This window comes from Cuculus canorus, chromosome 23 (genome assembly GCF_017976375.1).
Source record: "Cuculus canorus isolate bCucCan1 chromosome 23, bCucCan1.pri, whole genome shotgun sequence".
NCBI lineage: Eukaryota > Metazoa > Chordata > Aves > Cuculiformes > Cuculidae > Cuculus > Cuculus canorus.
In genome coordinates, this window is record NC_071423.1 from 8,128,271 (window position 1) to 8,151,282 (window position 23,012).

Sequence of the window (23,012 nt, forward strand, 5' to 3'; positions counted from 1 at the left end):
CCACAAAGCTTGCCAGCCAGGCGCATACCCAGGGACTGTGACTCCACTTCCCAGCCAGGCACCCTGAGGGATTGCAGAGTCTCCAGTGTGATTGCCTGCGATGGCCTTTCTGACTTGGGTGCACAGCTCGAAGGCAGCAAACCTATTAATCTTTGCTTTTTCAAGGCTTCAGGACCTCTGCATTGACTACCTCCTCCAGCAAGCACTCCTGTCTTTCAGCCAGAACAGAACAGCCCTGGAGTCAATCGTGTGATGAAAAAACAGGCACTTGACCAGGAAGAGGAGACAAGTACTGAGGCTCAGCAGAGAGAAAGCTGCTTGGTCTCCTGGCTTAGCTGCATTTTGCCTTTATAGCCAGCCCTTCTATAACAGCAATTTGAAATCACAGCTTTGACTCATGGCTTTTCCTTGCAGCCAGCTGTTGCCATCCACTGCTGAACACCCAGCACTCACTTTTTCTGAGCTGTTTTTATTACTTTCTCTTTTTGTGTGCGGGGTGGGGAGTTCTTAATGGTTATTTTAAAGAGTTAACAGCACCTTTGCAATTGCTGGAGGTTAGGGAGTTCCCTCTTCTCCAAGGTAAAAAAGTCAAGCACAGCCTGATTAATTATCCTCAAGGCTACTGCAGATTATGAATCTGGGTTTTCGTGCAAAACATGAGTGTTTAACCCCAAAATATTGTCTTTCAATAATGCTTTCTTCTTCAGGAAACTCTGAAAGCTTACTCAAAGCAGCCTTTCTTTGCATTTTCTTGTGTCTGTAGGAATTAAACCAAGTCTGAATCCCAGAGCAAACACAAGTTTCCCTCCCTCACAAGCAGAGTGCTTAATAGTCAAGAATTTCATAATAAAACCTTACAAGGAACCCAGAGCCTTTTTCTTACCTCTGCTCCTGGACTCCTTGTGTAACCCTTAGGCTGTGGTTTTCTAGGAAGCTGAATTAGGTGCTTGAAGACCTTCTTGGAAGATCAGCTTGACTATACCCCAGCTTCCTTTTCCCACCTGTTAGCAGGAACCAAGCTCTTCCCCAGCTGGGGCTCTGACTCCAGCAGGAGTCTCCTATAAGCCCAATCATAGCCTGCATACCTCCACCCCAGTTTTATTAACAAATAAATGTTCTCTGCCTCTCTTTCTCTCTCTCCAACACACACAAACATACAGAGAATTGGGTAATACCCCAAAGCAGGAACTTTCACAGGGGCAAGGCAGTAACATGTCTTACCTTGTTCTACAAAACAGCCACAGCACTCTTCAGCCCTGAAAACAGACACCAAAACACTTTGAAGAGATTTAATTTGCCTTGGTGAAGGCACCCAGAAAGCAGTCAGCGGTGTCCCAACAGACTTCTGAGCTTGTAAAACAGGCCCTTAAGCTAATTCCTGCCATGTGAACAGGCTATGCAGCACGCTTGTGTTGCCTGCAAGGGAATCGAGGGTTCCTCCTCAGCAGAACCAAATTCAGCCTCTTCTGGACAAATATCAAATAAAAATCCTCCATGAAGCCCATTCACTGAGACGTTTTTGATGCTTTCCTCTCAGACAGGCAACGCTGGTCACTGACAGATCTCCATTTAGCTGGACTTTAATCCACCGACTGCTCTTCAGCCCCTAGAGAATCTGAGAGCAGCAGGGAGACACTCCCCTGGGCATCAGCATTTCAGACCCCTCTGGACCTCAGTGTGAAACTATGCAGGAGAACTGTTCCCTCATGATTGCGATACCAGACAGAGAGACTTGGAAAAGGTCCTCTGCTCAATGCTGAGGCTCCAGTGGGAAGCTTTAATGCTGAATTCAAAAACAGTAGTCTTTCCTTTGCAATGTCACTGCTACCAAACTAATGCAACCTAACCACTTCAGGAGAGACAACCCTAATGAGAATTTCCAGGGAGACAAAAGCCCGGTAGGTCTTGGAGCCCCCAAATAAAGTATGGATTAATTTTGCCCTTGGCAGTAGCCAAAGGAGGCGATTCACGTGACCGGCTTTTCCACAGCCCTTCAGGAAGGGGAATAGACCTTACAAAACAGAAATAGCTGTATCACAGGGCACAGGAGCCGAGCAGCCCAAGATCGAGCCATTGCAATAGCTGCTTGGCTGCAGAATTTGCTACTTAGGGAACCTGAATGGGGAGTTTGCCTCTTGCAATGGCCTCTTGTCACTGCCAGGCACAGCACCGCTCTTCAGTGTGCCCAGACAGAGACAGATCTTGCTTATTGGTGAAGAAAATAAAGCTGAATAGCCTGCCACTTTGCAGGAAACCAAGATCCTCAAGAGATGCACAAAATAAAGTTGTGTGCTTTTACTCACATTTGTTTCTCTGCCTCTCTCTTGCACCCAGGGCAGCAGCGTTATCAACACACGATGGAGAAACCCAACAGCTACGCAGGGGCTGGCCCTTGAGAGTGTGAAAACTCACAAGTTTGACATTGTTTTCATTAATTTACTTCACTAAGGCTGCCTCATGCCTGTGCTGGTGCGCCTGTGAGCCCCTCATCTCCCCCTCAGTCTCACATTTCCAGTGGCCTGACCCTCAGCTTGGATCTGTTCTTGTTCATAACTGGTGCTGTGAAACCACGTCCCTCAGCCTGACAAGACTGTATCACAGCTCTGACAACCCCCAAGAATGCCCTCCTGTAAAAACAGGGCTGCCTTAAGCTATTGCTTCTAAAATACCAGGAAACACATCTCCAACCCCCATTTTCATTCAGCCTCCCCTACAGCAATAAAAGCATCACGCACTCCTAATGGAAGATGCTTCTAAGGATGGAATTAAGCACCATAAACGTTTTTTTGGGATTTAATTCAGAACCTGGGGGGTGAGGAAGCAAAAGAAGCTCCTCTGTACCATTCTGTGGTTGGGTGCTGCCGTCTGGTGGCCCAGTGCCTTGATGTGGGGGGTCCCAGCCCCCCGAGGCCATGCCCCAAGCTCAAATGCATTAGATCATTGGAGCGCAACAATAAACTGACAGCACCTTGCTTTTCTCCTCCTCCTATTCTGCGTGAAAGTATAATTAATGTTTTGGTTATTCCCTAATTATTAGCAGGAAGCAGCCTACAAGAAAGCTGGTAAGGGGCTCTTGATCAGGGAGTGCAGAAATAGGATGAGTGGGGTTTCAGTTGAAAGAGGGAAGATTGAGATGAGATCTTAGGCAGAAACATTTTCTTGTGAGGGTGGGGAGGCCCTGGCCCAGGTCGCCCAGAGCAGTGGTGGCTGCCCCATCCCTGGAAGTGTTCAAGGAAAGGCTGGATGGGGCTCGGAGCCCCTGATCCAGTGGGAGATGTGCCTGTCCATGGCGGGGGGGGAAACTGGATGGCCTTTAAGGTTCCTTCTAGCACAAAGTATTCCATGACTCTACAAATCAGCAGGCAGAGACAACACAGGGGTACAAAGGGACAGACCTGCCTCCTTACTATCTTACACCTGCTGTGCTAGAATGGAGGCTGATTTCTTCACAGTGGCTTCTTTGGGGTTTATGTTGAAAGCAGCGGTCACAGCACAGGAATGTATTAGTTGGTGCTGAGCAGGGTTAAAACGATTTCTGCTTCTTACACTGCCCCACCAAGGAGTGTGGGGTAAGCCCACGGAACCCTACCCCACACCACACAATGCCATGCTCTACATACACAGCTCTGGGAAGGAGTGAGAATAATACCTTTGTCTTCCCAAGTCACCTTACCATGCCCTACAGCCCAGCTTCCCTGGAACTGCCCTAGCATCTGCCTGTGATGGGATGTAGTGAATGAATACGATGTTTTGCTTTACCTGTTTAACTGTCTTTTCCCAGCCCGTGCCTTTTTCTACTTAACCTTTCTGCTTCTCTTCCCTATTCCACAGGGGGGTTGAGTAACCAGCTGGGTTGGGCCGAGACACCAACTGCTGTTTAACTGCAACACCCACCCAGCAAAGGATGTGGGTTTTTTCCCCCCACCATTTCAGTAACCCTTTTGATGCAGTCCCTCTGGATGAATTGTCTAGCCACGAGCAGTTACACAGAGCTCAAGAGCCAGCTGAACATGCTACTAATCCTTTATAGAGGCTGGGGTCACCCAGCTCATCATCCCTCCTCTAAACACAGCCTTGATGCTTTTGAGGCCTGTTTTAGAAACAACCTGTTTCTAAACTAGCAATCTCTCTGCAGCCTGCTTAACCCAGAGCCTGCATTAACCCTTATTCTTCACTCACACCGAGCTCATAAGCAGCAATATCTTTTAATTTTCACTTTATTTTTGTACACAAATAAGCAAACAAACATTGTGATGCCCATTAAATATTTTTATTCCTTACAACTTTTAATTGCATTTCCACTTGTTTACAGTACTGTAAAGTGCAATGGTATCCATCTCCCCTCCTGTGCACATGTTCAAGTATTTAAAATGCCCAGAAAAAATGTTTTTATTTGTACAGCAGCTCAGTTATGGAGTTCTAATCTGGCAAAGTGAACCCTGGTGTGCCTACAGGTTTGGGTCCTCCAATCCAACCCCCACACAGGGCGTGGGGCCCCTCCAACACTAACTGCTAGTGGAATGCATTCTTCCCTGGCTTTAGTCCACCTCCTCGATGGTTGGTCCAGAGGAAGCTCCACCAGAAGGAGGAGCTCCACCACCAGGGAATCCACCAGGCATCCCACCAGGCATTCCACCAGGCATTCCTCCAGCACTCTGGTACAGCTTGGTAATGATGGGGTTGCACACCTTCTCCAGCTCCTTCTGCTGGTGCTCAAACTCCTCCTTCTCAGCAGTCTGAAAGAAGAGGACAAAAGCTGAGTACCTGCTCTTCACAACACAGATTGATTCAGTGGCACTACCTGAGGCTTCTGTGTTTTAAGAGCCATTTCTAAGAGTCTTTAGCCACACCAAGTTAGATTTGCACTGACAAGAGGCAAGTGCAACTAACCCAACTCATCTGGACTCCCTCCAATCACTTTGTGGGCTTACATCCCTCCTCCTGGAGGAACATGACCTCATTTAAAGTCAAAGATCATGACCCTGGCCAAGATAGCTAGGCAGAACAAGGAGGAATTGACAGCTATTACACCTGCCAGCTGTGGTCGCTCAGACATCCAAGGAAGGTACTTGGACCAACACAAGTCTTTTGACTTCTGGTGGAAACTACGAATGGCTTTGGAATCACTTTCATCATAGCAACCAGTCATCTTCCATCCTCTTGAGCTCAGCAAGACACTCTGACCCAACATGGAATGTGACATACCTGATTCTTGTCCAGCCAGTTGATAATCTCATTGCATTTGTCCAAGATTTTCTGCTTGTCTTCATCGGAGATCTTGCCCTGGAGCTTCTCATCTTCCACAGTAGCCTTCATGTTGAACGCATAGGACTCCAGAGAGTTCTTGGATGATACCTTATCACGCTGCTTCTCATCTTCTGCTTTGTATTTCTCTGCTTCCTGAACCATCCGCTCAATGTCTTCCTTGCTCAGCCGGCCTGGACAACAGAGCATTTCAGGTCAGTTTTCTTAAAACATTACAACCTCCCATAGTTTAATCAGGTGCATTAAAGTTTAAACATTATGGGCTTTCATAGAAACTCATAAGATTACCACACAGTAAACAAGGCTCGTGGTTCTGATGTCCACACAACTTTGTAGCCAAATCTGACCCAGACTCCCACCCCAGACACATGACCCTTACCCTTGTCATTTGTTATTGTGATCTTGTTCTCCTTGCCAGTGCTCTTATCCACAGCAGAAACATTCAGGATGCCATTGGCATCAATATCAAACGTTACTTCAATCTGAGGAACACCTCTGGGAGCAGGAGGAATACCAGTCAGCTCAAACTTGCCCAGCAAGTTGTTGTCCTTAGTCATGGCACGTTCTCCTTCATACACCTAGGAAGAAAAAACACCTTAAATCACAAGTTCGACTATGCACTTCAAAGTCATAGCAGAGCAATCATTTAAGTGACGTGGTCGCTCAGACATCCAAGGAAGGTACTTGGACCAACACAAGTCTTTCGACTTCTGGTGGAAACTACGAATGGCTTTGGAATCACTTTCATCACAGCAACCAGATATTTACTGTTGGCATAAATTCTGAACAGGAAGACCTCTGGCATGATCACTTCCAGTATCGACCACTGGAGATGCTGATGGAGTTTTTAACAACTCAGTGTTTCATCAACTCACGCCAGTGCTACTTGCCTACCTGGATCAGCACACCAGGCTGGTTGTCCGAGTACGTAGTGAATGTCTGAGTCTGCTTGGTGGGGATGGTGGTGTTCCGCTTGATCAGGACTGTCATGACACCTCCAGCGGTCTCAATACCAAGAGACAGAGGAGTCACATCCAACAGCAGCAGATCCTGCACATTCTCAGACTTGTCTCCAGACAGGATAGCAGCCTGCACAGCTGAGGAAGATGAAAAGTGTTAGGAAACCTTCAACACACAAGGCTGCCCACTACACAGTTTAGCCCATGGCTCGCTCAGACATCCAAGGAAGCTTTTGGCCATCATTGGACTTCTGGTGGAAACTACGAATGACTTTGGAACCAGATTCATCATTGCAAGTCAAGATAAGCTTCTTACTGCTTTAAGAAACTTCACCAATTGCAGTGGAATATCCAGGGTCAACCCTTGCACTGCTGAGACTGCAGAATTCAGTTAATATGAAAGATGGGTATTTTCATCCTTACCTGCACCGTAAGCCACAGCCTCATCAGGATTGATGCTCTTGTTCAGCTCCTTGCCATTGAAAAAATCCTGCAGCAGTTTCTGGATCTTTGGGATACGAGTAGACCCACCAACCAGGACAATGTCATGGATCTGTGATTTGTCGAGTTTGGCATCCCGCAGGGCCTTCTCTACAGGATCCAGGGTGCCACGGAACAGGTCAGCGTTCAGCTCTTCAAAGCGAGCTCTAGTAATGGATGTGTAGAAGTCGATACCCTCATAGAGAGAATCAATTTCAATACTGGCCTGTGTGCTGGATGACAAGGTACGCTTTGCACGCTCACAGGCAGTGCGGAGGCGGCGAACTGCCCTCTTGTTCTCGCTGATATCTTTCTTGTGCTTGCGCTTGAATTCAGCAATGAAGTGGTTGACCATGCGGTTGTCGAAGTCTTCTCCACCCAAGTGAGTGTCACCTGCAGTGGATTTCACCTCAAAGATGCCATCTTCAATAGTCAGAATTGACACATCAAAGGTGCCACCTCCAAGATCAAAAATAAGAACATTCCTTTCAGCACCAACCTAGAGGAAAAAAAAGGTTTTCATAAAACACTTCATTTTCTACTGCTGGTGCAGGTTTACTGGCTGGGCACCAGGCCGTCACTCCAGAACATACCTTTTTGTCCAGACCATAGGCTATTGCAGCAGCTGTTGGCTCATTGATGATTCGCAGGACGTTCAGCCCTGCAATGGTTCCAGCATCTTTTGTAGCCTGGCGCTGTGAGTCGTTGAAATAGGCCGGTACAGTCACTACGGCATTAGTAACAGTCTACAAAAGAGACAAAGAAATCAGTTACAAATCCTAACTACTCCTCCATATAGAACTGACTGTTACATTCCCCAAACCTCACCTTCCCAAGATATGCTTCTGCAATTTCCTTCATTTTGGTTAAAACCATGGAAGAAATTTCTTCTGGGTAGAAACTCTTTGTCTCGCCCTTGTACTCCACTTGGACTTTTGGTCTGCCAGCATCATTCACCACAGTGAAAGGCCAGTGCTTCATGTCAGATTGGACAACAGAATCATCAAATCTACGCCCAATCAACCGCTTTGCATCTGGAAAAATAATTGGCGACATTAAATACACCCACTCACAAGACAGATTATCAGCTTCTTCCCAAAAAGCAGCACACACACAAAACCCTACAACACTGACTAATCTGAAATCCAGACCATGCTGCAGTCACTGCCAAGTTTCATCTCTTGGGTATGCACAAGCTCACAGGCATCACCTCACAGCCAACACAGCAAGGCTACAGCTACTGTATCATCAACTGCAGTGCACTCTAGGAAACCTAACTTAGACAACTGGCATGATCACTTCACACTAACTGCTAAGAACTTACACCAATGTAAGGTTTTAACTGTGTAAGGTTTTAAGGCACATACTTTCCCCTAAACAGAGCTTAATTATTAGTAACATAAATAATCACTAACGTTCACACACAATATAGTGTAAATAAATATTGTTCACAGTAAAATAAATGAGTGTCCATTCCCTTAAGCTTTAACCCTGCTATCATTAATCCTCATCAGCAACGAACATCTGCCATAGCCACCCTGAGCTCTGTGGTCGAGAACACAAATCTCACAGCCTTACCAAAAACTGTGTTGGTTGGATTCATTGCAACTTGGTTCTTGGCAGCATCACCGATCAATCTCTCTGTATCCGTGAAGGCGACATAGCTTGGTGTGGTCCGGTTACCCTGATCATTTGCAATGATTTCCACCTTCCCGTGTTGGAATACACCAACACAGGAATAGGTGGTGCCCAGATCAATTCCGACAGCTGGTCCCTTCGACATCTTGTCTGAAAACAAAGTAAGAAAAACCGTCGTAAAATCGAACTAAAATAGAAATGTTCCATTGGTGCTGCCCCCGTTCCAGCACCCACGGGCGCTGCCTCTCAGCAGGGTGCAGCCACGTGGACTCCATCTCCCACCACTCCCTGCAGCAGCACAGACATCTTAAGGCCCGCGGGCCATGTGCCTATTTGCACCGCCTCCCCGCAGCACTGGGGACCCGCCCACCCCGCCCCTTCCCTTCCTCCGCCCACCGCCCGCCCAGGGAGCTCAAAGCCTTCCCTCCCGCACCCATTGGGAGCGGCAGACCTCACCGATTTCCCACCCACTAGGTACTCCTCATAGCCCCCTCGTCCTTGCATTCCAAAGGGACTGGCAGCCCCCGCCTCTTCTGCGTTCACTGTGAACCCGCAGCCCAAACCTATCCCCCATCACACCCAGGCCCCCCCCGCTTCCTCCGGGGACCCGCAGCCTCCGTGCCTCCAGCCTCCTCCTCCCGTCCCCACTAGGGGCTCGCAGCTCCTGACCCCGTTCCCTGCACCTCCCACGCTTCTCCTCTTAAAAAGACACCCCGCTGCCTCCGTACTTCCACCCTTAACCTAACGGAACCCCGCAGCCCCCACAATACCATTACCTCAAAAAAAAAACTCTTATCCCCCACATAATACTGCTTCCCCACGATAAGACCGCAATTCCTTCCCCTCCTCGCCAATAATCAAGACCCGCAGCTCGCCCCCGCAGACTCGCAGTCCCTGCCCCTCCCCTTCCCACTCCCACCCCCCATTCTTCCACCCTTCCCAACACCAGACCCCCCCATCTCCATCCCTCCCCGTTGTTTCAGCCTCCCCCACACCAACAACTCGCACCCCCTCCCTTCGATTCCCCTCCCTGCTCCGCATGGCTCACTGTCCCCCACCCTCACCAGAGATTCTCAAACCCCCCCCCCTCCCCCGCTATCCCCCCACCCGCATCCATTAGGGTCGTGCAACCCCCCGCTTACTCCCCCCACCATGCGCTACGCCAGGCACTACATCCCCTTAATCATCATTAGCGGACAACAAAGAAAATGTGGAAAAACCACCAAAAGAGTGCGCTTAGGCAAAAAAAAAAAAACAGAACAGAAAAAAAACCGTCCCCCGCCAACTCCCTACCCTCCATACCGCCTGTAGGGGCCCCCTCAGCCCCATTACCTGCTCGTCCCAGGGGCACAGAGGACACCGCTCACCGAAAGTTACTGCTGAATGAGAGCATTCACGACCCACCCCGCCGCCTTTATATAGCCGCGCAGAACCTTCCAGAAGGCCCCACCCCTTCTGAGCGCCCCAGCCAATCAGCTCGCGCCCATGCTGCGCTCCAGCCAATCAGCGTGTGCCTGCGCCGCCTGGCCAGCCAATAGCCGCCCGTGACGCAAGCAGGAAGGGGCTGTGCCCGCCCGCCAGCCGGTATTCTCGAACCTTCATGCGCTTTCTTCGCTCCCCTCACCCCCCCCCCAACCGCAACAGGCGGGGGTGGGGTGGGCGGAGCTTCGCTTGCGCGGGAGCCAATGAAAGCCCTCCAGCGGCCGCATTGCGGGTGGCGTCATCACTAAGCGTAGGCGGGAGGGGGGGAGCGGGGGAGCTCAAAGGGCGCTGAGGAGCGAGCGGCAGCCAATCGCAGCGCGTCGTCGGGGGTTCATTTGCATATGCCGCGCGCGCGAGGGGGAAGGCGGCCCAGGGCAGGAGTGGCCAATCAGAGGGCGCGGCTGGGGGTTGATTTGCATAGAGAGCGACGCGAAGGGGGAGCGCAAAATGGCGGCGGGACTGGGGTAGCTGGTGGGCAGCAGTGGGTTAAGGCGGGGGTAGAGGCTCTGAACGGTGCCTTTGGGGCTCAAGCAGGCAGATGGGCGACTCTGCAGCGCAGCCAGTCTCATGCTTGAGGCTGATCGGGTTCATAAGTCACTTGTCAGGAGCGCTGTGAAATAAAACTCCACGTAGTGAAATCCTGAGGGAGTAAGGCAGGGAGTAGAAGGGCTGCAGAAACCTCTTGTGCTGGCCCTGTGCAGTGGGAAAAGGGCAAAGGAGGTTTGTTAATGGGCAAGGACTGCCTGAAAAAGCATTCTGGTGCTCTTAGTGCTGCCCACAGGCTCAGCCTGAGACAAAGTCCGTGTTTGTAGAGTTATAGATTTGTTTTGTTGGAAGAGACTGTTGAGATCATTGAGTCCAACCTTACCTGTCTATTACTAAATGATCCCTGAGCACCTCTTCTACTTGTCTTTTAAATTCCTCCAGGGATGTTGCCTGAGAACCCTTTCAGTGAAGAAAATTCTCCTAATATCTAATCTGGACTTTCTGTGGTGCAAATTAAGGCCGTGTTTTGCAGAATCAGCCATTTTCTCTCGTTCTATCCCTTGTTACTTCGGAGAAGTTGTAGCAAGATCGAGTGCTAGCCTCCTCTTTTCAGAGAGCTGTAGGCAATGATAATGTCTCTCCTCAGCCTCCCTTTTCTCCATACTAAGCAGCCACAGTTCCCTCAGCCACTCCTCGTAATACTTGTTCACCAGCCCCTTGAAGTCCAGTACTAGGAGAAGGGCACTGACAAGTCTGTTGTCAGTCTTATCCCCATCAAATAGCTGTTTGCTCTCTGTGTTACCTTGCAGTGTGCACCCCGAGACAGGTGGGTATTGGCGTTTCTTTCATTCATGGCAGTTTGGAGTGATCTGTGCTCGGGAACATGATGCAGTTACCCCAGATCAGCTCATGGCTGGTAACACATTATCAGACCTCTAACATGCAGATTCCCAGTGCCACACAGCTCCTAGGCTCCTGATGGGTGTGCTGACCCACTGGAAGTTGTTCCTCTGAAGCAATGTTTTATGGTTTCCATTCTTGCTCTGCCACGCACAAGGCTGGAACCTGAATCGAGACCTTTGGGTGACCACAGAAGACACAGTTTTTAGTTGAAACTTCAGTGTGCAAGGTTAGAAACAGGAGGGGCAGCAGGAAAAAGAAAGGGGCTCCATATCACAGAGCATTAGCTGTCATGCTCCTGTGCTTTTAAAGATAAGGGCAGACAATTTGAACCATCGCCCCTTATCTGACCAGGTATGGCATGCAAAGCCACTCCACCCTGTCCAGAGTACAGGCTGCTGGAGATCTCAGCTCCCAGGCTACATAGGAGATGCTTCTCAGGACGTATGCATGCTAATCTGCTCTAAATACATCACACACCACGTCCCAGGAGCCAAGCTGTTAGCAAGGGATTGCTTTTGGGTGTTTTTTTTTTTTGTTTCCTTGCCTTAAATCACGGACAGAATTTCACTGAGACCTAAGAATAGCTTTACCTGCACCTTGACATTAGCTGGTGACATTTAGATGTGCAACCATGCTTCACACAGCAGACTGATAGCAAGTGAAGGGAGCCTAAACCCACAATGAGTCAGTGCAGAGAGGAGGGCACTTTGGCAAGTGACTCATTATGGGAGAAATTAAAGGCTCTTAACATAGTGGACAAAAGTAGCTCATTTACTGTATACCAGAAAAATTAAGGCTAGGCAGCCTGGACACTGATGAGTCTTCTGCGTGGGCTTTTTTTTTTTTTTTTTTTTTTTTTTTTTCAGATCTAGAATCATAGATTGGTTTGGTTTGGAAGGGATCTTAAAGATCATCCAGTTCCAACCCCTCTGCCATGGGCAGGGACACGTCCCACAGATGATAAATGCCAACATTATTTTTTGAAGTCAATTTAGCACGTTAGAGATGAAGCACTGCTTCTTCTTTAAGCGTTTACAACAGGACTGGGGAGAGAGTGGTGATTATCAAAGAGGCTTCCTATCCACAACAGTAGCATTTGTTATTATACAACACTTGCATCTGAAATCACACCTTGGACTTTCCCTTTCCCACACGGTTCTCCCCCTTCAGTCTATCAGTACAAACTGACCCAGGTTAAAAATAACCCAAGACTCCCAATACTTTAACAGCAGTATGCAGCTGCACAACTCCTTTCAAAACTTTTATAGCTTAATCGGATTTTGGATGTCATCAGCTCAAGAGAGAGACAGTTCATTTCCCTGTGAATCAGGGATAGGCAGAAGGACACACCTATGAGACCACTGTGTTGTCAGAGTTTTGTTTTAAATACTGTGTATTCATGTTGCAATTTTTACTCCCAGATTTCAGTAAAGAAGATTGCTGATGTTGGGAGGCATCTGTGCAAAACGCCCTGGGGGAAAGAAGGCTGAACCACTGCGAGAGAAATCAGCCGCAGTCATGTTTAGTTACCCAGAATAACACTTACATCTCCCTGGCTGGAGATTCCTGTTAGCTGGTTCAAAATGTTTATCTGTAAAGAAGATCTAAACAATCTGAACATGGCTCTTATTGTCACTTCACACTCTCATTGTCATCTCATGCCCAGTTCAGGAGATGAACTGAAACGCGCTAGGTGGATCACAAGTAAGGTGGCAGATGTGGGAGTGGGCAGTGTCACTGGAGGTTCATATCTTTGCTGTGTCTGTGCTGGTGGTATTTACTGAATTAGCTTCAAGCATTTTGCATCCTCAGCCAAAATATCTCGGGTGAAATAGTGGCATGGACATCAAAACACCATTTACTTTAATACACCCAAGGTTTCACAGATTTCATGTCATGTCACATTATTTAGACTGAAAAAATACCTATGAAAAAACCAGCTTCTCCATACTTTATATGCATGTAGTCCTTGTTAGCTTAAAAATAGTATTTTTGACTTTGTAAATTTTTCCTTAGATTCAGCTTGACAGCATGTAACACATGATACCACAGAAGATGGAGCACTAGTACAAGTTTAGTTGAGCTGCAGTGCTTCAGCTGCAGCAGATTTATTTATAAAACAACCAACCGAAAAAAAAAATTATGAAATCATTGATTCAAAGGAATCAATAATAAATATTTGCTTTCCTCTGAGTTGTTCAGACACAGTACCTAAGGACACCAATTATAGCAGGCATCAGACATGTAATCTTAGTTTAGCTGTTGAGAAACAAAAGAAAGCTACATAACATATGCATTTAATCACACTAGTAATATCTGGTATATGACAGTAAATGCTTTAAGTACACTATTTTACAAAACAGAGTTTGGCTTATGGTTCATTTGCTTCCCCTGTGCAATTCCTTTTACTATCACCCAGACCTCAGAAAAATGTCCCTTTGGAAGTAGAATACCTTTGAAATTATCTCTTTCTTGCATTTCCTTTGAGTAATGATCTTTTTGCTTTGGTCTAAACGCTAGCAACTGAAGTGCAGAGCTGGCCCCGTGTTTACCTGTCAGAGCACCAATGCACTGTGGTCTGAAAAGCACCGCAGCATTTCAGACGTGGTGGTTTTAAATCACCACAATGCCTATACTTTCTAACCAAGGCCACACATCTTTGTTCCATGGTGGGAACACTGTTCCACAGTGTTTTTACTGACATGGTTTGTATCCAGGGCTGTCTGCATGTGCTCAGGCAGCAGACACGTGTACCACCTGCTTCCCAGTGGGTCTAGGAAAGCCAGGAATGATCACACACACCAGGCTTCAGCAATTGCATCTGACCAACTTCCTTTTCTCAAGGTCCATAAACCTTTCATCCCCTGCAATCAGACAGCTAGCTTGTATGACAAGGAGTGACTTCTCTGCTCCAGGAAAGGGCTGCCACAGCTGATATGCCCTGCAGCTTTTTCCACGAAGATTTCCAGGAAAGAGAGTGCCAAGAGCAGGCTGGGCAAATTCTCCTAGCCGGCAGCAAGTGGCCCTAGGCTGTAGACACAGCATCCTCCCCTTCCCTAGTTGCAGGCCTGGCTGGTGACTCAAAGCTAAGCTGCAGCACTTAGTACTACTTGGGACTGCAGCCAACTCAACCCTTTGAATTGTTACCCTTGTTTTGTGGTAATAAGCTGCTGGGTGCTCAGGCATGCCTTCTATACTGAGAAGAGCACCCCTGGGTTTATGTGCATAGCATAAGTATCCTCAGATGCAACGTAGGTAACAATAAGCAACCATAGAAGAAGTTACGAACTATTTGAGCAGTCCTGCTCCTGCTTTTCAGGACTTTCCCAGCAGTGGAGTATCTTGCAAGCACTTTGGAGTGCCTGAGCCTTCAAGGTCCAGGAAAAGAGCAGATACAGAGGAATCATGGACACTGCTTCCAACCAGTGATAGCCACGACCAAATCCACCAAGAGAGCTGATCCAGGAATATGCCTCTAGAGTATCCAGGGAAAATGTCTAGGTAAAATGACTCAGTATCCAACACCAGGAGCCATGATGAAAGTAGCAGCTTATCAAACCCCTAAGATGTCTCCTTTGTTTAAATCTGTGACTGGGGACTGCCTTCTGCACGGCAGATCAGTATTTTGTCCTGCCAAGGGTGGCTGGGTTGACTCTGGGGTAAAGAGTGCAAGTGACATTTTGGTACGTGTGATGAAAATGGGTGACTGCTCCTAGGAAGAGATGTGCTCAGACAGCACAAGGCAAGTTTGAAAACTATTTCCCATAAGGAAGTAGCCCAAGCAGGGCTTGGCTTTGATCAGATTGTCTAAGATCTCAAACCAAGAAGCTAGAATTCTAGGTCTCAGTCAGAAAAGAAAATTAATTACAGTCCCTAGAGTTGAAGAATTGCACATCTGTGGTTCTTCTGTGCTGATCCATCTCCTGTAGACTCCAGTTCCATAAACTGGAGGAAACCTTCCCTCCCTCAAACAGCAAAAAGCAACCCCCAAGCCTCTCATTTTTTTTAACAGTCCGGGAGTGCAGGAATCTGGAACCAACAAGCTCAGTGTCTTGTGTGTAGCAGTGGTCAGTGCCAAGTCCTTCAGAGGAAAATATAAACGTCAGAATTATGCAAGCATCTGCCTCCAGAGGAAGCCTGTCCCCATCTCCTCCCATCATTTCCTATTGGCCTTCAGCTTAAACTGTAAGACTTTATATTCCTTGGGTGCATTTATTCTGATTAATTTAGTCACAGAAAGTGTTTTTCTGATTTTTTGCTAACCTCAACAATAGCACATGGTCAAGTGTTTGGTGTATAAATGGGACATTGCACAAAATATTTTCTAATGGAAGCAGCATCGTGCTTATTTACCTGTCCCTGGTGATTTTTCCTCACTGTGTGCTCTGTCACTCTGTCTTCAGTCTTACCTGATTGCCTGAAGGTCAGCTCAAGAACTCTGTTCTGTCAGTCTTGGGAAGAGTTCTCCATAAGGCTTCTACAGCATGGCTTACCCCAAAACTGGTGAATTGACAACCTGTCGATAGCAAAGGTTTCTTCCAAATGCTTCATGCGGGCTTGTTGGTAGATTGGTGACCCTCACTTTTTGAGGTCCCGTCTTCATTCTGGATTCAGTCCCCCATTCTCATCACACTAAGGCTCATTTGCCACAGATTCTGCTCCTGTGGAGCTACTGCAGCTCAGAAGTACTGACCATACAAGCAGTCATCTCTCTGGGTACATGATTAAGTTTCTTCTGGCAATTAAAGCACCTCTGTTTCTTTAACATAAAGGTTCCTTTCTCTTTTGTTGAGACACATGCCTTAATATTGCATCTCTTCACCTTTCTGAGTGATTCTGTAATTTCCACTTCAGTTAGAGCCTCTAAAAGTATTTCATTAGAAGTGTCTGTCAGTTCCCTTTGAAGTTGGAACCCTCAGCAGAGAGTCTGCCTCGAAGTCTTCAGATAAGACAATGCATCTTTAAAAAAGTTCTCCCAAACCAGTACAAGAGACTTCTCCCCACAAAACCTCTCCGCATTATTATGCATCTTTAAGTCTCTATTGATCCCTTTTAAAAAATCCTGAGGTTTGGCTTAATTTCATTTGTACAGCACTTAGCTGCTGTAGTTTAAAAATGCTCAGTGTCCCATTTCCAAAAAAAGATAATTTAAAAAGAAGGCTCCCTTTTCCCTCAAATGTATCTTGCCTCAAAAAAAAAATAAAATTCTGCATCAGAACCTCAGTGCTGGAAGATGTAAGAAAGAGTTGAGTGGGAGGGCTTCGTGTGGTGTGAATAATCACAAGTGATTAAAATCAAGATGACCAGGAAGATAACTAATCTAACAATTCCTATGTGGCTGGTGGTGTGTGAAGTGTTTCTGGACAGCAGGAGTCTCCAGCTGGCTGGTGAGCAGTCACACGGTCTGGAACGCTCGGCTTTGGGCAGGCACCATCACCAACGTCGCTCCCATTTTCATCAGGTTAGTGTAGTCGACTTTCTTTGGCTCGATTTCTTTTTGTTCCATCTCCCTCTGGCTGCACTGGGGAGGAGTTAGATGGGGAGTAGCTTCCGTTGACAAAGTCCGTTGGCTGCGAGAGGCACTGTTGGCTGTTGACCTGGTTGAGGAGGAACCAGAGCGTGAGCTTCTAGAACCAGAGGAAGAGGAGCTGGGCTTGACGAGATGGGCCTTGGGTGCCTCTGCATCTTCTCTGCAATCAAAGATATGACAGGGCTCAAATACCACAGAGAACAGAAATGCACAGGAACACACGTTTTACCAGGCTGAATTGCTGCTTCAATAAGTGAAAATGCACATCACCAGGGCACATTAGTCCAGCAGTTTGGGCAAGGTACAGGGTTTTCTGAATTATTTTCTATATAACTTTGTGGATTGAACTCCCTACTGCTCTGCAGAGCTACTGGATTTAGAATATATGCTGCACATGACTGGCTCTTTGTGTGCAGCTTTGAGGTCTGCGGAATGAATGCCAAGTGTCAGTGTGAACAGTTCAGATCGCACTGTCTGCTCTGTAATCCTTACTCATAATGACAAGGATTAGCTGAGACCAGTTCTTCTAGTTAAAAAAAAAAAATGTGGGTAGTGAAAGAAACGCAAGGACTGGGCGCAGCGAGAGGGGAGGTAAGGAAAAGGTGTTATAAGAGGTTGAACCTTGGACTAAAAATAAAAAGGCATGCAAGATTTGAAAGTAAAAAGAAAGGGAAGAAATCAGTAGAGGCCACCTTCTTTCTGGCAGAGTAGTGAGCTGCTGCACAGATCACAGAGGTGCCTAATGGTACCTGGTACATAGAAGTGGATGAGGGCAGGCAGACTTAGAAATAGACATAAGAATGACACAAAGCAAGGTGTTTCTTCAAGGGCAGGAGCAGCTCAAACTCATTCCTGGAAAGATCTTTTTTTTTCCAGCACTTTCCTTGCAGAAAAGTTTAGGCTTGACTGGCTGGACACCAATCTCTGCTTGGGGGAGTGAAGTGGCAGACCTCACCCATGTGTAACAGATGAGTTCAAAGAACATGTGTCAGCATTCTCCATACGCCCACTCAGGGCGAGGCTTCTCAGCTCGGCGCACAGCAGCTCAGGGGATTTTTCACCCTGAGCTAAATCCAGAAGCACAGTTGTTCAAAAGGCTCAAGAAAGACTGTGAGAACTTGCCTGCCTTGTAGCATTGCCAGCAGAAATTGCAATTAAAAAGGAAAGAAAAACAACCTCTAACCTCTCAGAACCACAACAGACAAGTGAGGTGAATTTAGTACAGAGGGGATTATGCAAATTCTTTAAAATGCTGTAAATTGCAAGTGTGAGAGAGAATATTTTGTTGAGTTATATGTTCATTTGTCCCAAGGAAATAAAAAAAAAGACATTTTCATTTACATAATTTTCTGGGAAGTCTTCACAAAGATGCTCACTGTCAAGAGATTTGTCACTGATATTTCAGGGAGATTTTAAAAGCTTTTTAGAACAACTTTTTGAGACACTTATACTCAAGTTACTTAAAACGGTAGTAAAAAGATGTGTGAAACTGCAAGAAAGGAATGTGGGAAGTAGAGGATTAAATAACAGGCTTTACCTGATTTCATTTGGTGCCTCCTCTTCTTCATATCTCTTCTTTTCTTTCCTTCTTATTGTGAGCCTCACCACCAGGAAGAGGAGGGAAAGTCCTACCACCACACCACAAACCGCTCCAGCGATCATGCCAGTATTTTGTGCATCTGTTGGCCAGAACACAAACGTGTTGGGAAACTCTCACTCTGGTCATGCGGTCAGATTCTAGCCTACTCTACAACTTCCACCTCTCGGTATAAATCAGAAGAGAAGGTATGAGACACTGTTTAGGTGTCAAACAGAGGTTGAAGCGGTTTATCTTCAGGCATTGTTTCTAAACGTGAGCTGACAGTGATAAAAGGATTCACCTCTGGAAGGGTGGGATCACAAGTGCTGTGCCTTCAGATGTGGTCCAGAATTGGTATCATAGAATCATAGAATAGTTTGGGTTGGAAGGGACCTTAAAGATCATATAGTTCCAACCCCTTGCCATGGGCAGGGACACCTCCCTCTGGATCAAGTTGCTCCAAGCCCCATCCAACCTGGCCTTGAACACCTCCAGCGAGGTGTGGAGGAGGAGGTGAAAAAATCCTCTCCTAAGAGCACAGAACTGCAGAAAGTATAGACGGACAGGACAACCCACGTGTGAAACTAAGCACCAAGCAGTTTCCTAGAAGCAGAAGAGTGTTTAAACTAGTAATGTTTCCCCATGAGGATTTTTCCCCCCCCCCCTTCAGCTCACCCTGAAATGATTCACTTGCAGAATGAATTATTCAGTTGAGGAAGAAAGTGACCTGAGGGGGGATGGAGAAAGAGGAGGAAAGGGAGGCAGCACTGTGCAGGTGCAAGGCATTTTCCATCCCAAATAACAAAGTTAGAGAAAGAAAACTTCTTAGTGTTTATAGGACCATAGTTGATAATTCATGACAACTTCTTTTGCTAAGAGTGGTTAGATTGGGTTTGGCTGAAGGTTGTTTCCTTAAGGCTTGTCCCTACGGAGGGTTTAGCAAACCAAAGTGAGGTTTTAAACCAATTCAGTTAAACTGGCATAAAAGTCGCCTGGACGCTTTTACTCAGATGCCTGAGGCGAACCCATTTTCCTTGCTACATGACCGTTTTGGGGTTATTTCAGGCCTGGCTGGCCAGAAAAATTCCAGAGCTATGGAATCTCCACAGAAGAGACTTCACTATTAGCAGCTTTTTATCACAGCCGATCCAGCTCCTGCTGAGCTGCACGTTAAAGCTACCTAAACTGTATTGTTTGGATTTGTCCTCAGTACTGCTGCTAAATGCCACCCTTTTTCTTGCATTCATATGCAAAGACGCAGATCCCTCACGGACACACATCCGTGATGGGGTTAGTCAGGAGGGACACTGATTTTAATTTCTGCTGTTCTGGGCAGAAGTTTTTAAATCTAGATTGAAACCAAACTGTGTCAAAAGTTGTTTTTCATCCAGTGCATTACTTCATGTCAAAGTCAGCTTTTCCAGCTGCCTTTAGATAGTTTACTAATAGACAAGTAATTTGGAATTGCACTGATAGACCGTTCACACAGAGATTTTATTCTTGAGAGTAATCTCATGCAGTCACTCCAACCAGAAGTACCTCAAAAGCTGGAGACTCTGGAACCTTTAACTCATCGTTTTTTCCCCCTTCATATTTCATTAGTTGTTCTCAAAATCAAAATTTATAGCAAACCACAACACCTGAGGCCAAATGGTTTATTTACCACTTCACTTTTTATGGAGGACTGCTGTGCAAAGCGTAAGCACAGTGAATATATAAGAACTATTCCATTTGATTGCAGTATGGAATGGCAGAGGTGTGGCACAGAATCTGCCAGTCCTGATGGGACACTGGTGAAACAGCACTGCTCACAAATTGTGTGCTGATACTTACGCTGCACTGTCACCTGAACAACACAGCTTTCTTGTCCAGCCTCGTTGGTGGCAATGCATTGGTATAACCCCGTGCTCATCTGCGTAAGATTCTTCAGTAGGACTTGCCCAGGATTGGAGATGTCTGAAACAGGAAGTATCACCAGCAGAATTAATAAAAAAAGACTAAGCGACCTTAACAGTGGATAGGACACAGAATCATGAATTGAACTTCTGGATTGAATCAGTTCAATGAGGATCAATGATACCTCATGGAAGATCATTTGTCAACCTTCAGCAAAACACTAAACAAACTTCTCCAGCACTTCCTCCCTTCTGCAATGTCCAACTGCAGTCAGGAGAGGGACTTGGACACCATTGCTATCACTGCCAGCAAGAGATCCCTGTTTCAAAAGCAGGCCTGTGAAGGTACACATGCATGTGAATGATTATGGGACTTGGAGTTTACACAGAGCTCCAAGGCGAAATGTCCTGACTTACTGACTCTTGATGTCGGTGGGAGATGTTCTGCTCTCTCGTCTTCCTTATTTATGCGCTGCCATCGATAGGAGATGGGTGCAGTGCCAGAGGCGGAGTGGCACTGCAGGGACAGTTCCTTTCCTTCCAACAGCTCCCCTTCTAGCCAGCATTTGGGCTTGGAAGGTTTTTCTAGAAGAAACAAGACATGTCATGCAAATGCAGCAGACTGTTTTCTTGGTGGAAAACCCTTTCTTTGGCAAAAGCTTGTAATTTAAGCCACTTCCAAGAGCTGCCTTCTCTGGAACGCATTAAGGAATTACAGCAGTGATGTTTGTTCGGGGACTTTAGCTGCAATTGTGTGCAACTTCATAGTCTGAGCAGTGGAGCTGGCTGCCTCAGACATAGAAATGACATGTTAAAACACTCTGGGGCAGTTTGTCTTGTGAATACTCGCATCAGTGGAGCTGTATCACTGCATTCCTCTTCTCGATACTATTTAGAGAATATCCTTTCCCTCCCTCTACTTCTCCATTTCTTCCTTCTCCCCACAGTGTCTTGCAGGCCACAGCACTTCCTCCACAGGATGACAGTTTATGTGAGAAGGCCAACCAAGACACTGAAATCAAGGAAGAGAAATGCTAACCCCGGCAGCTTATTTGTCGCCTCCGCTGGCCTGGATCAGATTGGACACAACCCCAGGGTCTTCAGCGGGAGATCTTGACAGGGCTATCACCAGCTAAGCTAGAATATGAGTCTCGTTTGTGTGATGAGATCATAGAGAGAATTTGGAAGGAGCAGCTCATATGATTTTGTAGGTGATTATATTTACCTCAAAACAGTTCCTTAGGCTTTTCCTGTGTCCTTTGCCAAAAAAAAAAAACCGCAAAGGCAGATATGGAGTGGGATAGTGAAACCTGATCGAGAAAGATCTTTGTATTTATACCCTGCTGAAATAAATCCCTCTCCAGGAAATGAACCTAGTGATTTTTTCCCTTTGGAAAATGACCTTACCTACAACCTTCAGTGTGATGATAGCCCATTCGTACTGCCCAGCATTTTTAACCTTACATATGTACTTCCCCGCATCGCTGGACTGCAGGGATATGATTTGTAAGGATGCATCTCCAGCAAGGAAGTTAGATGTGAAGGAAACACGCCCTTTCTGCTCTTCATTCAGGTCATCGTAAACACGGCCTCCGGAGTAAGTGATCACCTAAGGAGCAGAGACAAGCACAGATCATTTCAGTACAGCTGAGGTTGTACTTGAACACGGAACAACAAATCAAAGCGTTCCCAGGAACTGCAGACAGAGGCTATGTGTGGTGAAATGACTTGCCAACGGTCACACAGGGTGAAAGATTAAACCTGGATTTCAAGTCTGAGACTGAAACATTTATGCTAGAGATTTACTCTGCAGCTTTTATACCAGTGTCAAAATAGACATCAGTTTATGCCACACTGTGTAGGCACAGTCTTTACGTTTGTCTGGGTTTGGCTAACTCTGACTGCAGACCTGGATTTTATAAGTACTAAACTATTCTTTTTTTCTTCCTGAAACCAAGATGTCAGAAACTAGGCCTACAAAACCCAAGGTCATTTTTGAAAACCCAAAGGGCAACTCTGAAGTTTATGCAGCAATGACTGATTACACAAGAGTGTTTGTTTAAAGGAACTTTGATTGTAACACAACCTGTTCCAAGATGGCACGCGTGAATATCAAATAACTTTTATACCTAATAAATCTAAAAAAGTCAGCTTTCTTCTCTAAACACTGCTTAGTTCATCAGAATAACTTGCTAAGATAATCACAGAAGTCTCTGAGCTAACAGCTGCTGATGTCAGCAGAGAAGCAAGGTTCTTTTCTCAGTGGCTGAACCTACCGCCTTGTGTACTGTCTCCGAAATGTGCAGCAGCCACTCAATGTCCAAGCTCCCTTGCTCCAGGAGGCCCAGGCGATGATGACAGGGCAAAGTCACGTTTTCTTCAGCCACTCTCTTAAATTCAGTCTGCGCCTGTGACAGCCAAATGGAACAGGAAGCTGAAAGACAGACGACGGTGGTTAGAGGCCAGGATTAAGGACACATCTCTGTGCTGACAAGTGCTGCTGGCTTAGGTTTCCCTGGATTCTTCCTCATTTACTTCACAGCATCAAAGAAAACCCAACAGCTTGGCTTCCTAGACAGATTGCAGCTGATTAAAGGGGACATCTATATGCACACAGGCAGTTAGCTTCTCACTGGTATGTAAGCACGAAGAACAAACAGATGGCTTCACACTCCAGAGCTGTCAATGCTGAAGTCTCACCCACATCCTCTATGCAAATTTCAGATAATCTCCTTGGTTTTGCCTTTGCTTTTTATTACCTTAATTCATAAGCAGCATTTCCATCGCTTTATTCC

The 23,012-nt window shown here is 46.5% G+C and overlaps 2 protein-coding genes and 3 non-coding genes across 5 annotated transcripts in view; all 5 read right to left on the minus strand.

The window, feature by feature from the left end:
- Positions 1-4,248: 4,248 nt before the first annotated feature.
- Positions 4,249-9,809, minus strand: HSPA8 (heat shock protein family A (Hsp70) member 8). Its single transcript, XM_054086935.1, has 9 exons — positions 9,675-9,809; positions 8,283-8,492; positions 7,533-7,738; positions 7,298-7,450; positions 6,648-7,203; positions 6,160-6,362; positions 5,645-5,843; positions 5,206-5,438; positions 4,249-4,736 (listed from the first exon to the last, which is right to left on the minus strand). The coding sequence occupies exons 2-9, from the start codon at positions 8,485-8,487 to the stop codon at positions 4,539-4,541; spliced, it is 1,953 nt and encodes a 650-aa protein (XP_053942910.1). The 5' UTR covers positions 8,488-8,492; positions 9,675-9,809; the 3' UTR covers positions 4,249-4,538.
- Positions 5,045-5,141, minus strand: LOC128854391 (small nucleolar RNA SNORD14). The gene has a single exon (XR_008453451.1). It is a non-coding gene; the product is annotated as a small nucleolar RNA SNORD14 (small nucleolar RNA).
- On the minus strand, positions 5,925-6,021 carry LOC128854390 (small nucleolar RNA SNORD14). The gene has a single exon (XR_008453450.1). It is a non-coding gene; the product is annotated as a small nucleolar RNA SNORD14 (small nucleolar RNA).
- On the minus strand, positions 6,434-6,521 carry LOC128854392 (small nucleolar RNA SNORD14). Its single transcript, XR_008453452.1, has one exon. It is a non-coding gene; the product is annotated as a small nucleolar RNA SNORD14 (small nucleolar RNA).
- Positions 9,810-12,158: 2,349 nt separating the features above from the next.
- CLMP (CXADR like membrane protein) overlaps positions 12,159-23,012 on the minus strand; it is a 44,914-nt gene continuing 34,060 nt past the window's right edge. Inside the window, exons 2-7 of the mRNA XM_009557539.2 lie at positions 22,494-22,651; positions 21,625-21,826; positions 20,635-20,802; positions 20,156-20,278; positions 18,281-18,422; positions 12,159-16,903 (exon numbers count right to left, since the gene is read on the minus strand). Of these exons, the coding sequence (XP_009555834.2) occupies positions 16,609-16,903; positions 18,281-18,422; positions 20,156-20,278; positions 20,635-20,802; positions 21,625-21,826; positions 22,494-22,651 (1,088 nt within the window). The 3' untranslated portion in view covers positions 12,159-16,608. The remainder of the gene's footprint in view (positions 16,904-18,280; positions 18,423-20,155; positions 20,279-20,634; positions 20,803-21,624; positions 21,827-22,493; positions 22,652-23,012) is intronic.

What these genes read in the sequence shown, in the direction of transcription:
- HSPA8 (XM_054086935.1), bottom strand. Translation starts at nt 8,487, where the DNA reads ATGTCGAAGGGACCAGCTGTCGGAATTGATCTGGGCACCACCTATTCC. An exon ending in CAGAAGCATATCTTGGGAAG is followed by an intron (nt 7,451 to 7,532) that starts GTGAGGTTTGGG and finishes TCTCTTTTGTAG; the next exon opens with ACTGTTACTAATGCCGTAGT. An exon ending in AGCCTGGTGTGCTGATCCAG is followed by an intron (nt 5,844 to 6,159) that starts GTAGGCAAGTAG and finishes TTTTCTTCCTAG; the next exon opens with GTGTATGAAGGAGAACGTGC.